Genomic DNA, 14597 nt, shown 5'->3' with positions numbered 1-14597 from the left:
CTGACTCCCAACGCCTCTGGCCACCCCCGGGCGTGAGGAGGCTCTCATGTGGGTGGGGGGCTGGTCCAGTGGCGGGTCGGCAGCGACTGCAGCGCCGGAGACCGGGATCGGTCCTGGCTGCGGTGCAGGGCTGCCGATAGTGTTTTGGCACGTCTCCCTCCTCCTATCACCCACCACCCCCTACTCTACTTCCGCCACTGACCGACACCTCCCTCCTCCAAGGGTCTGTTTTGAAAGCGCCGTTGGCGGAGTGGCAGCAGCTGCCGCTAACAGGCGGTGCGGGAGGAGGAGGAGATGGAGCCGCTGCTGTTACTGTGCGGGGCCCGACATTCGCTCTGACCCTCCATCACGCCACACTTAGCAACTTTCCCACAACCGTCGCCGACACAAAACGTCACGTTCCTTTTCTCCAGAGATGTTGCCGGACCCGCGGAGTTACTTCAGTTTTGTGTGTCTATCTTCGGTATAGAGGGGTTACACGTAAGGTCACTGGGTCATAGACGATGCACGGAGCCGCTCAATCCATCTGGAGGACATCTGTAACTTCCGGTATATGTTATTAATGCAAGAAATGCGTACTTTCCTACCTGTTAAAAACAGCCAAAATGTTGAATTTTTGCGCTGTAAAAAATTGTGGAAGTCGGGGTAAGTGTGAGAGACATGTACCCAACTTCAGAATTCCAAATGTGAAGCGAAATGAAGGTAAAGAGAAGCGAGAACTGAAGGGACAACAGCAGCTAAAGTGCTTGGCGAACATTGGCTGTGCAGATATCGGAATTGAAAATATTGGGAATTATCGCGTTTGCTCACTGCATTTCATCAACAGTAAGGCATTATTTGTGTTTTTTCTTGATTCCTTTGGTATCTAAAAATTCTCAGAAGCGATAAATCTGGCTGTAAATTTTTCTTCAGATGCGTTTTCATTTTGTATGTAAAAACACACCTGGGAACCATGGGCGATTTAAAAGAATTACAGCCAGATTTATCACTTTTTAGATGCCCAAGGAGTCAAGCAAAAACACAAATAATGCCTTAGTTGATGAAATGCAGTGAGCAAACGGCCAATGTCCGCTAAGCACTCTGGCTGTTGTTGTCCCTTCAGCTCTCGCTTCTATCTACTGTCATTTCTCCTCACTTTTGGAATTCTGAAGTAGGCTAAATGTCTCACACGCTTATCCCGATTTCCATAATTATTTACAGTGCAAAATTTGACAATTTCAGCGAGTTTTAACGGGCCCGCTACTCTGGAAACATGGTAAGTGCTTACCTGCAGTTCATCGCGTGTACTCCACTTGGAGTAGCGTAGCAACAGTACGGGTCATGTGTCGTGACCCTACTGCCGTGAAAGCCCTATAAACCAAGTTGCCAATCCGGGCAAAATGACTCGCCGTTTAGGTTGCCCGGCGGCACTTTCAGTGGTCAGTGGCCACCCGGGCAACCATTAATTTGAGCCCTGAGAGTCCCAGACTACTCAACCTCCCGCTACAGCTCTGGCCCTCTAGTCCTGGCTCTCATTGTAGTGGAGTTGACAGCAAGGGTCACACCCTGACTGGTGACCACAACAGCTCGCTGCCTCACATCCATCACCATACACAGGTCCGGCAAGCCTCGTCCCTGGCATTCCCTGTGCTGGAGCTAATGTTTCCAGAGGGATGGAGAGATATGGAGAGAGGGGGTAGGGGGGTTGGCCGGGGGGAGAGGGGTGGGTGGGGGAGAGGAGTGAGGGGTGGGGGAAGGGGGTGGGTGAGGGGTGGGGGAGGGTGAGAGGGGAGGGGGTGGGCAGGATGAGAGGGTTGGAGGTGGGGGAGGGTGAGGGTGGGGGAGGATGAGAGGGGAGGGGGTGGGGCAGGGTGAGAGGGGTTGGAGGTGGGGGAGGGTGAGAGGGGTGGGGGAGGGTGAGAGGGGGAGGGCGTGGAGCAGGGTGAGAGGGCTGGGAGGTGTAGAGGGGTGGGGGAGGGGGAGAGGAGAGGGGGGGTGGGGGGAGGGGGAGGGCGGTGGAGCAGGGTGAGAGGGCTGGGAGGTGTAGCGGGGTGAGGGGTGGGGGAGGGTGAGAGGAGAGGGGGTGGGGGAGGGTGAGAGGGGAGGGTGAGAGGGGTGGGGTGGAGGGGGCGGGGGAGAGGGGAGGGTGAGGAGAGTTCCAGAGTTTGATGAAGGATTGGCAGTAGATGTCCGTCAGTGAGGTGTGGATCAAGGGGTATATGGCAGAGGTTAATGCTCCCGGGTAAGGCAGATGAGACTAGGGCATGGACTGGGACGTTGTAGCCATGACTGAAACCTAGTTAACGGACACAATGTCTGGGCTGAACATGATGCCAAGACAAACTCATCTCGTCTACCTGCATGTGATCTGTTTCCCTCCATTCCCTGCATATCCATGTACCTATTCAAAAGCCTCTTAAACGCCACTATCCTATCTGCCTCCCCTATTCCCTCTATCCTTTGCCTGTACACGTGTGCAGGGCTCGATTGTAATCATGTATAGTCTCTCCATTGACTGGATAGCCAGCAACAACTGCAGTAGGACCTCCTTACCCGGAGAAGGTAGTTGAGGCGTGCCAGTGCCTCCAGGAATACATCCGCCCCTTTGTTGGTGAACTCGTATCGGCCGGCAATGAAGAAATGCAGAGTCTTATCCAAGTCAAAGTCCAAATGTCTAAAGAAGTAACAGAAACATTTCAAAGGTAATATCCAATGTTTACGTTAGTTAGGTTTAGAGATACAGTGCAGAAACAGGCCCTGCAGCAGACCATGACTACGCTGACCTGCACACTAACACTAGCTTGCACACACTAGGGACAATTTACAATTTTACCAAAACCAATTAGCCTACAAATCTGTACGTTTTTGTAGAGTGGGAGGAAACCGGAGTTCCCGGAGAAAACCCACGCGGTCACGGGGAGAACGTACAAACTCCGTCCAGACAACACCAGTAGTCAGCATTGAAGCCTGGGTCTCTGGCGCTGTGAGGCAGCAACTCTACCGCTGCACCACCCTATGCTGAACAAATGCCTTTGTTTGCCTTGAAGGGCAACTGTCTCCACCTTCACTCGTCCCCCCACGCCCCACCCCACCCTCCAGCTGCTTTGTCTATGTCCACCCATCACCCTCCATCTCCCAACTCCCCCCTTCCCCCTGCCCCCACCGGCCTCTCACCCCACCCCCTCTCCTCCCATCTTTATAGCAGTACCATCACTCTGCACTCTCAGCCCTAATGCAACGTCACAGCCCACAATTCCTCTCCCCACAGATGCTGCTTGACCTGTTGAGTTTAGTTTATTGCCTTACGTGTACCGAGGTTCAGTGAAAAGCTTTTGTTGTGTGCCAACCAGTCAGCGGAAAGACAATATATGATTACAATCGAGACATTTACAGTGTACAGATACATGATTAAGGGAATAATGTGAATAAAGTTTAATGCAAAAAATAAGGCCAGTAAAATCTGGTCAAAGATAGTTCGAGGGTCTCCAATGAGGTAGATACTGGTGCAGGACTGCTCTCCAGTTGGGAAAAGGCAAGTTCAGTTGCCTAATAACAGCTGGGAATAAACTGTCCCTGAATTTGGAGGTGTGCGTTTCACACTTCTATACCTTTTGCCTGATCGGAAAGGGTAGATGAGGGAGTGACCAGGGTGTGACTTGTCTTTGATTATGCTGCTGGCTTTGCCAAGGCAGCACAAGGTATAAATAGAGTCAATGGAAGGGAGGTTGGTTTGTGTGAGTCCACAATTCTCTGCAATTTCTTGCAGTCTTGGATGGAGCTGTTCCCAAACCAAGCTGTGATGCATCCTGATAAAATGCTTTCATAGAAACATAGAAAATAGGTGCAGGAGGAGGCCATTCGGCCCTTCGAGCCAGCACCACCATTCATTGTGATCATGGCTGATCATCCGAAATCAATAACCCGTGCCTGCCTTCTCCCATATCCTTTGACTCCACTAGCCCCTAGAGCTCTATCTAACTCTCTCTTAAATCCATCCAGTGACTTGGCCTCCACTGCCCTCTGGGGCAGGGAATTCCACAAATTCACAACTCTCTGGGTGAAAACGTTTTTTTTCTCACCTCAGTCTTAAATGACCTCCCCTTTATTCTAAGACTGTGGCCCCTGGTTCTGGACTCGCCCAACATTGGGAAAATTTTTCCTGCATCTAGCTTGTCCAGTCCTTCTATAATTTTATATGTTTCTATAAGATCCCCCTCATCCTTCTAAACTCCAGGGCGCATCTATAGAAGTTGGTGAGAGTTGTTGGGGACATGCTGAACTTCCTAAGCCTTCTATGGAAGTAGAGGCGCTGGTGTGCTTTGTTGGCCCTTGCTTCAATATGGGTGGTCCAGGAGAAGTTGTTGGTGATATTGACTCCTGGGAATTTGTTGCTAAGCTCATATTGGCCAGTGGGTAATGGAAGGATGCAGGCAGAGGAGATTAGTTGAAGCTGACATCAGGTTCAGCATGCATATTATGGGTTGGATGGACTGAGCCTGTGCTATACCGCTCTCTGCTCTGTGAGACAATGTTGGGTCCCACTCACAGATGCCGTGGAGGGGAGATGAACACTGCAGAGCTGCCTGGCATTCGCTCTGCTCTGACATGCACATATCATCTACATCCTTCCCCTTCGAAACAAAAGCAACAAGGTAGTGACAGGGCGACCACGTCTCATTAGCTATACACGGTTACGCGAAGTCGCCCCAGGATGACCGCGGTGGGCGGCCTGAAAATAGTGGTCGTGCAGCGCAGCAGGCACAACAACCTTGTGTCCTTTCACAACCACGCCGTCGTGTAGTACGAGCTCATCACGGACCAGGAAGTAGGGCACGGCGCCAGCCGGCAAAGCGGAACGACGGTCGGGCCAGCCCTGCTGGATGATGGCAGCAAGCTGTTGCAGGGCAGGATCACTGGCAGTGTGCTGGACCAGGGACTTCATCTGCTGTGAAGGGACAATATTAACATTGAGCACCATCAGGTCAGACATCTCATTGGGGTGGCGATCGGTGGACGTCAGCGGTGCGCGGGATAGCGTGTCGGCCACGAACATGTCTTTGCCCTTACGATAGACAATCTCGAAAGGGAAACGCTGGAGCTGCAGCATCATGCGCTGCAGTCGGGATGAGGCAACGTGGATCGGCTTGTTGAGGATGGTGACCAGCGGCTGGTGGTCGGTTTCGATGGTGAAAGTGTTGCCCAGAATGTAGTCCTTGAACTTGGAGCAGGCAAACACCACAGCCAGCAACTCCTTCTCTATCTGAGCATAGCACTGCTCGGCCTGGGTCATGGTGCGGGACGCGTAGGAAACAGGCAGCTGCAGGCCATCGTGGAGCTGCAGACAAGCGGCACCAAGCCCGAACTGAGGTGCGTCACAGGTGATGACAATGGGACGCTTCAGGTCAAAACATTTGAGTGTGGGGGTACTGATCAGTCTGGAGTTCAGGACGTCGAAAGCTTTCTGGTGTTGAGGGAACCAAGCCCACGCAATGTCCTTCTTAATCAAGTTCCTCAGGGGCACGCTCAGCTCGCTGAGGTCGGGGATGAACTTCCCCAGGTAGTTAACCATGCCCAGGAAACGTTGCAGGCTGGGCACGTCAGTGGGTGAAGATATCCTGGAGGTGGCAGTCGTCTTCTGCGGGTCGGGTTTCAGCCCCGAGGCCGTAAATAAATGTCCAACATATGTGACCTCTGGGACGCGGAATCGGCATTTCTTGGGGTTCAATTTCAAGTTGATCTTCCGGGCCCAGTCCAGGACTTGGCGGAGGTTGAAGTCGTGCTCAGCGACGTCCTTACCATAGACCAGGATGTCGTCAACGATGATGGCACACGGTAGACCGGCAAACAGTTGTTCCATTGTCCGTTGGAACACCTCGCTAGCAGAGTTGATCCCGAATGGCATTCGGAGGAACTGGAACCTGCCGAAGGGGGTGCTGAAAGTTGTCAGGTAGGAGGACTGCTCATCGAGCGGTATCTGCCAGAAGGAACTCTTGGCATCGAGAACAGAAAAGATTGTGGCCGGGCCGACCTGTGCAGCGACGTCCTCTACTGTTCGCATGGGGTAGTGCGGGCGTTTGATGGCCAGGTTCAGATCTTTGGGGTTGGTGCAAATGCATATCTCGCTTTTGTCCTTTTTCGCGGCAACAATCATGGTGGAGACCCACTGGGTGGGTTCGCTCACCGCCTTCAGGATGCCCATTGTTACCATGCCATGCAGCGTCGATTCAACTCTATCCTTCATGGTGAAGGAGACATGGTGTGGGGGACGGATCACTGGCTCGACCTTGCGGTCTTGTAGAAACATAGAAATTAGGTGCAGGAGAGGGGGGCTGAGCCGGAGGATTTTCCGGCCTGCCACTTTTACTTTTCACCTTGCTACCTATTGCTTCTACCCTCATTTTACACCCCTCTGTCTCTACGCTCACACATTTAAGAAACCCTTTCCCTTTAACTCCATCCTCCACTAGCCCATTCGACACCCCACCCCCCTTATTCAGTTTAAAACCACCCGTGTAGCAGTGGCAAACCTGCCTGCCAGAATGCTGGTCCCACACCTGTTAAGATGCAATCCGTCCCTTTTGTACAGTTCCCCCTTACCCCAAAACAGATCCCAGTGATCTAAGAATCTAAATCCCTGCCCCGTGCACCAGTTCCTCAGCCACACGTTCAGGTCCCGTATCTCCCTGTTCCTGCTCTCGCCAGCACGAGGAACTGGAAGCAAACCGGAGATAACAACCCTGGAGGTCCTGCTTTTCAGCATTTTTCCAAGCTCTCTAAAGTCACGCTGCAGAATATTCATCCCCTTCTTTCCGACATCGTTTGTGCCGACATGCACTACCACTGGCCCTTGGGGATTTTCTGCACTCTGTCCGTGACATCCTGGATCCTGGCACCAGGAAGGCAGCACACCATCCTCGCATCCCGTCTGTTGCCGCAGAAACCCCTGTCCGTACCTCTCACAATGGAGTCTCCCACTACAATGGCGTTGCCTGCCTTAGGCCTTTTTGGTTTTGGCTCAACAGCCCTATTCGCATCATATTGTATTGTATTGTATTGTATTGTATTGTATTCAAATTTATTGTCATTGTCTCAGTTAGAGACAATGAAATGAATTTCCCTTACAGGCAGTATCAAAAAAATAAAAAAAATAAAATAATAATAAATAATAAAACATATTAAAAATAAAATAGAATTTTAAAAAAAGCACAAACACAGAAAGTCCACGACACAACATAACACAGTGGCACAAGGTGAGGAAGGCACCATAGTCCAGCCAACCTCCCCTCCGTTCTTCCCAGATGTTCACTCGTGGTCGAGGCCTTCCGAGCACCCGCAGTCGCCACCCCGGGCGGCCCGATGCTCAGGCCATCTCGCCGGGCTGATGGAACGCCGACGCTGAACCCCGACGGTGAACATCCTCCTCAGCGGCCCGGACCTCCTGATCAGCCGCCTCCCGCAGCCGGAGTCCGCAGCTCCCGAGTCCGCAGGCCGAGCCGGGCAGAGTCGCAGGACCCCGCGCTGTCCATCAGCGCCGCCCACGTTGGGAGCCCGCAAACCGCAGCTCCATGATGTCGGTGCCGCAGGTCCAGCACTCCGGGCTCCAGACGGCGATCCCTGGTAAGGCATCGCCAGCCCCGCGATGTTACAGTGCTGTCCCGCCGCTGCTGGAGCTCTGGTCGATCCCGGCAGGAAAGGCCGCGCCAATCCAGTAGGTAGGCCGCTGGGGGGGGGGCGAGGACGCGACTCGAATAACAGTCGCGTCTTCACCAGGAATCGACAACAATCTTGTAGTTGCAGGGCAGCTTGCCCAGCTCGTCGTCAGCTGGAGGCGTGAGTTCACATCCCACTTCTGACACCATGTAAAGATTGTCATCAACACACTGTAACTTTACTTCGTTTATTCATACTGTAACATACTGTAACATTACAATCAGCACTAGCTGTACGTGGTCTGTCACGGGAACTAGAGAGAGAACAGTGGGTGGGGAGGTTGTAATTATACTTGTGATATGGGGAGTGGTTAGTTGTGGTGAGGTAACTATATTAAAGGTACATGCACATATCATCTACAGGGTCCATGTCTATAACTCCTTGAAAGTGGCAAGACAAGTAGATAATAGACAATAGACAATAGGTGCAGGAGTAGGCCATTCGGCCCTTCGAGCCAACACTGCCATTCAATGTGATCATGGCTGATCATCCCCATTCCTGCCTTCTCCCCATATCCCCTGACTCCGCTGTCTTTAAGAGCCCTATCTAGCTGTCTCTTGAAGGTATCCAGAGAACTGGCCTCCACCGCCCTCTGAGGCAGAGAATTCCACAGACTCACAACTCTCTGTGTGAAAAAGTGTTTCCTCATCTCCGTTCTAAATGGCTTACTCCTTATTCTTAAACTGTGGCCCCTGGTTCTGGACTCCCCCAACATCGGGAACTTGTAGATAGGATGGCAAAGAAGGCACATGGTAAGCTTTGTTTTATAAGTGATAAATTGAGTATAAGAGTCAGGAAGACATGATGCAGGTCTATAGGACTTTGGTTAGGCAGCATTTAGAGTATTACGTGCAGTCTGGTCACCCATTACAGGAAGAATGTGCAGCTTTTGGAACAGGTGCAGAAGTTTACCAGAAAGATGCATGGATTAGGGGGTATTATGCCTCTGTCCCACTTAGGAAACTTGAATGGAAACCTCTGGAGACTTTGCGCCCCACCCAAGGTTTACGTGCGGTTCCCAGAGGTTGCAGGTGGTTGCCGGAGTTTGCAGGTAGTGGAAGCAGGTAGAGAGACTGACAAAAACCTCCGGGAACCGCACGGAAACCTTGGGTGGGGCGCAAAGTCTCCAGAGATTTCCGTTCAGGTTTCCTAAGTGGGACAGGGGCATAAGGTACAGCGAGAGAGTGGACAGACTTAGGATGTTATTTCTGGAACGCTGGAGGTTATTGGGAGACCTGATGGAAGTAAATAAAATGATGAGAGGCACAGGAAGGGCAGACAGTCAGAATGGTGGAAATATCAAATACTGGAGGACGTGGCTTCAAGGTGAGAGGGGCAAAGTTGAAAGAAGATGTACAGGGTAAGGTTTATTTTTACACAGAAGGTGGGGAGTACCTAGAACATGCTCCTGGTGCTGGTGGTGGAGGCTGATGAAATAGTGTCATTTAACAGACTTTTGGATAAGCAAGTAGATAGGCAGGGAATGGATGGATAGGAATTATGTGCAGAGATAAGCATTGCTTGGCATGTTTGTGACAGACATTGTTCGCCGACGTGCCCGTTCTTGTGCTGTGATGTTTTATGTTCTATTATGTGTGTGACTGTGGGTCGAACATAATGTCAAGACCATCTCTTATCTTCCCACACACATAGAAACATAGAAAATAGGTGCAGGAGTAGGCCATTCGGCCCTTCGAGCCTGCACCGCCATTCAATATGATCATGGCTGATCATCCAACTCAGTATCCTGTACCTGCCTTCTCTCCATACCCCCTGATCCCTTTAGCCACAAGGGCCACATCTAACTCCCTCTTAAATATAGCCAATGAACTGGCCTCAACTACATTCTGTGGCAGAGAGTTCCATAGATTCACCACTCTCTGTGTGAAATTTTTTTTCTCATCTCAGTCCTAAAAGATTTCCCCTTTATCCTTAAACTGTGACCCCTTGTCCTGGACTTCCCCAACATCGGGAACAATCTTCCTGCATCTAGCCTGTCCAACCCCTTAAGAATATTGTAAGTTTCTATAATTCTAGAATTCAATCTTCTAAATTCTAGCGAGTACAAGCTGAGTCTATCCAGTCTATCTTGGACACAATCCATGTCCCGCTATTCCCTGCATATCCATGTTCCTGGCCAAAAGTGAGTTCAGAGAATGCAAGGTTATTTTTTATGGGAAGATGATCACAAACCAGAGATAGACACAAAATGCTGGAGTAACTCAGCGGGACAGGCAGCATGTCTGGGGAAAAGGAACGTGTGATGTCGAGACCATTCTTCAGACTGAAAGTCACAGGAAAGTGAAACAAGAGATGATGTAGAGAGATATAGAACAATGAAGGAAAGATGCAAAAAAGTAACAATGATGAAGGAAACGGGCCATTGTTAGCTGTTTGCTGGGTGAAAATGAGAAGCTGGTGCGACTTGGGTGGGGGAGGGATGGAGAGAGAGGGAATACCGGGGTTACTTGAAGTTAGAGAAAACAATATTCATACCACTGGGCTGTAAGATGCCCAAGCGAAATATGAGATGCTGTTCCTCCTCGTACAGACCAGGATTGACTTCAGAACCAAGTTGTGATCCTGTTAACCAGCCCATTGTTAATTATTACTAACCAGCTGTTATCAGGCAACTGACCAATCCTACCAACAACTAGAGAGCAGTCCTGATCTACTGTCTATCTCATTGGAGACCCTCAGTCTATCTTTGATTGGAGTTTACTGGACTTTATCTTGCACTAAACGTCATTTCCTTCATCATGTGTCGGTACACTGAATGGCTCGGTTGTAATCATGTATTATCTTCTCTCTGAAAGGTTAGCACACAACAAAAGCTTTTCACTGTACCTCAGTACACGTGACAATTATTGATTAGTAGGACTGGATGTTACAATCCCTAAGGTTTTTCACTACAATTGACATTTGGTATTCTTGGGGGTGACCATTAGGTGATTTTGCTACCAATCAGACACATCTTCAGTTGTGTACCTCAACATCACTGGGTGTTTCGGCCTTTTATCACAAGACACCCTCAGTCGAGGCAGGCCCACCGCAGGGTGATCAGCCCTGGGTGTGTGTCTTATGGTCAGCCTCTAGATGGTCACGTGGTAGCCCAGACAGCATATTTCCTCTTCAGCCACAGCCAGTGACTGCTCCATTCTGCTTTTTTCCTTCCATCTCCCTCTCTACCGCTGACTGTTGGGCTCTGGACTCGTGTCCGTTGGTGGGACAGTACTTGGTTGAGCTTGGCCTGGGGTGCTGATACCCTGTGGACTGTGGTGGTTCACCTGCCACAGGGCTGCCAACATTGGTTGAGAAATTGCGAGAGACCAAGCCCGAGGGAGGATAGCGACCGGGGGGGGGGGGGGGGGGGGGGGGGTTGGAGGGAGGAGGGTGTCCCCCTCCCATTGATATGGAACATTTGCATTTTTCAGCTTGAAATTGTGCAATATGGTGCATACTGTAGCGAGTCTTTTAACTTACACTTGAATGCAATATATATGCTTTAATTTGGATTGGAGCGTTTTTGAAAGGGGGGAGGCTGTGCGATCACTGATCACTGGTCTTGGAGGTACCCGGTGAGGGAGTGGAGCAACCGAGTGGGGAGAGGGTTTGGAAGGAGGGTATCCCCCCTCCCAGGGTAGGAACGTTTTGAAATTTGATGTATTAAAATCATGTTTTAGTGCATTGTAGAAGTATGATTTCAATGTTTTTTGTATGAAGTATTTTTAAGAGGTAACTTTTTAAGGGGTGTAAGTTATTTGGGCAAATCCTCCAAAATTATGGAAGAAATTGAATAAGCACATGGATATCTTAAAAGACAAATTTGCTGGCTGCAACGGAAAAAACCCCCCCCAATACACATCAAGAATCAAACCCGTCTGGCCTGTGGACTTGGACATCACACAACGGTGTGAACAGGGAAGGCTGAGACGGAGATAACGAGATTCTCTTGGATACACAAAGGGAGGAACCAAGCCTCAGCAGACGGTGGTAAACAGGCCAGCACAAGCACAATCACCATCGGGGATGATAACGATCAGGCTGAGGGATCATGACATCAGCAAACCCCTTATCATCGGAAGCCTATTGTTCATGCCAGATCGAAACTGGGAAACATCAAAAGAACCCCTTCTATCCAGAGGACCACCTGGGGGTTTCAAAGGAAGCTCAGGTATAAAAGCCGAAGTCAAGCCAGAACTCGCTCTCTCTTCCTGCTCTTCCTGCTCTGCTGGACAGCTCGTGGGCCTGCATCGACTTCGCTGTGAGTATCCTGGTGACCTGGTGAATTTCCCGAAATAGGAGGTTGAGGGGAGAAAGGTCAAGGGGGAGTATGCTTGCAAGTAACTTGTGTTAAAGTAAGTTTTACGACGTGCCCGATAGTTTTCGTCCATAGTTTTAGTTTAAAGCATAAGTTTAGCCACGCATTGTGTAGTGTTGGTGAGATTCGATTTCTCATTGTTTAATAAAGCCTGTAAATTTTAGACTTGCTTTGAGTCCATCTTGGTTTCTGTTTTCTCTCATCGGCACACTCTGGTCAATTCAACCTTTTATCATATCCCACCATAATTCCGAGGTCTAGAACCTAGGGGAATCCTTTTGTGGAGTAAAGGGAAAAACAAAACCCCTACAGAATGGCGACCGCGGCAGGACCTCGGTGGTTTGGGATATGTGATTTGTCAGAGGGGGTGAGAGAACGTAGCAAGATGGAGGAGAGAATCTCCTCTTATCTGTTTAAAAAGATCAATCTCACCAAACAATGGGTGATAGCACTGTTGAGAGCAGAGCAGCCAGCAGTAGCTGCAGCTCAATGGACGGAAAGCAAACTGTATAATAAAGGGCAGGAAAAGGCAGTTTGGCTAGCTTGCCTATCACAGCAGGTAGCAAATATGCAGAGACAGGTAGACAGACTGGAAGAGCAACTGAGAGAAGCTAGGGCCAGCGCTGAAGAAAGCGCTAGAGAAGGGGAAGGGCTATCTGAGGAATGCAGTAAAGCCAGGCAGTGTATCTTGCAGGCGAGGGAGTCCCACAGAAATGCCCAGGAATTCCTCCAATGCCTGGTGGTAGAGGCAAAGGAGAGGGAACGGAACGCCCAGGAACTCCTGGCTCAGAGTACACAGAAGTGCAGGGAGCTGGAGGGAAAGTTCCAGGATATACAAGCAGCATACAGGGTGGCCCGTAGCGAGCTAGGCAATAGTGATCACGGGCCTTGCCAGGCAAGGATAGCGCAGCTGGAGGAGACTCTGTCCAAGACTAGGGGACGGGTTCACCTGGTAGGACCAGGGGGGTCCCCTGGGGGCAGAGGGCTTCCCTCAGCAGATGATTCCCCAGTGGCAAAGGGGAATAGACCGCCTCCTGAGGCGCCGGGGATAGGTCCGGGTCGGCAGGTGGGGTTCGGGTTGTCCGGGGAGGGACAGGCCCAAGGAGGGGCGGGAGAGCACCCACAGTTAGCGGCTTCCGCGCCATGTGTAGCACACCACGAGGTGGTGGGGTTACCGATCATGGTGGGAGAGCTGGGGGTAAAGGGGCAACAGCCCAGAGTAGGGCAGATGTGCCCGGCACGGCAAAGGAAATATGGTCCCCCGGTAGGGCAGGCAGATAGGGGGCCCATAGAGATGATATCATCATTCCCCATGGGGCACATGTGCTGAGGGGGATGGTGGCTCAGGTTCCCAAGTTAACCAGGGCAGGAGACCCGTCATTGCATTTTATGGAGGTGCAGCAGGCAGCCGAAATAAACGATTGCGATGAGGTAGAACGGGTAAAGCTGCTACTGATGACCCTAGATTCATACCTATGCAAGGCAGTGACCTCCAGGGAAGGGGGAAGACCTGAAACATGGGTAGCGGCACAGACAGCGGTTCTGGAGGCCATGGGGTTGAATCAGGGTAGTCCTTTCACCAGGGTGGGGGAGACGGAGCAGCAGGTAGCTGAGTCCCCGGACATGTTCGCAGACAGGCTGTGGGCAGTGTATGAGGGAGCGTGTGGGATGCCTTTAGATAGGCAGAATTTAGATGGGAGAACAGCTCACTGGCTGAAGACTCTGGTGGCGAATTGCCTCCCGCGAGTTAGGGCAAGGGCCGAGCACTGGTTCGACCCAGCTGACCCAAACCTTAACGAGGCGGAGGTGATCAGGAAGCTCACCCTTGCGTACCGCAATGGAGAGAGAAGTGAGGAGAAGCCCTTCAAGGGCAAGGTGCACGAAATAGTACCGGCACCCCCCAAAAGGAGGCAGTGGAAACAGGAAGGCAGCCAGACCTTTTCCGAGATGAGGCCGGTGTGCTACGGGTGTGGGAAGCCCGGGCACTACAAGAGGGAGTGCAGAAACCTAAGTAGAGCAGTGGGGGATATGACCCCGGGAACAGCCGACCCAGCCCCGGAGGTAACAATAGATATAAAAGATCTATTGAACTATTTGCAGTCCAAGGCGGGAGGGTCCGGACAGGTAGCCATGGCAACAGGCCAGGGCGCGCCCGTATCCGCACCCCCGGCACCTTTATGACTGCCAGCGAAACAGCCCGCATTCCTATGCCCGTTAGAGTATGGCCCATGTGGGAGGCCCTGGGTCAAGATGGAGGTCCAGGATGTGGTCGGGAGTTATCTGCTGGACACTGGTGCTTCCAGTAGCATTGTCCACATGGACAACCCCCGTACATCCCCTCTATCTAGTAGGGCACCCTATAGTCCACGAGGCGAGGGAAATCAGAGGGTGGATTGCTTGGCCAGGGAAGGAGCCAGGAATGGGAAAGCATGGGATCCCCATGAGGAAGGACAGGTAGCTGCAGCCAGGGAGCAGCCTCGAGAAAAGGAGAGTGCGGGAGTGGTTTTGGCCCCGGACCTAACCATGGTCCAGGCACAAGACCCCATTTTAAAGGCTGCCTCAGCAGCCATTTGCAGGCAGGAGAAGT

The 14597-nt window shown here is 51.3% G+C and overlaps 1 protein-coding gene across 1 annotated transcript in view; it reads right to left on the bottom strand.

The window, feature by feature from the left end:
- The window catches only part of LOC116966823 (glycogen [starch] synthase, muscle-like), a 185169-nt gene that overhangs the window by 103200 nt on the left and 67372 nt on the right, over window positions 1–14597 (bottom strand). Inside the window, exon 10 of the mRNA XM_033013163.1 lies at window positions 2533–2653. Within this exon, the coding sequence (XP_032869054.1) occupies window positions 2533–2653 (121 nt within the window). The remainder of the gene's footprint in view (window positions 1–2532; window positions 2654–14597) is intronic.

This window comes from Amblyraja radiata, chromosome 38, assembly GCF_010909765.2.
Source record: "Amblyraja radiata isolate CabotCenter1 chromosome 38, sAmbRad1.1.pri, whole genome shotgun sequence".
Classification (NCBI taxonomy): Eukaryota; Metazoa; Chordata; class Chondrichthyes; order Rajiformes; family Rajidae; genus Amblyraja; species Amblyraja radiata.
Note: the sequence above shows the minus strand (reverse complement) of the source record. Positions and strands in the feature narration are given on the sequence as shown.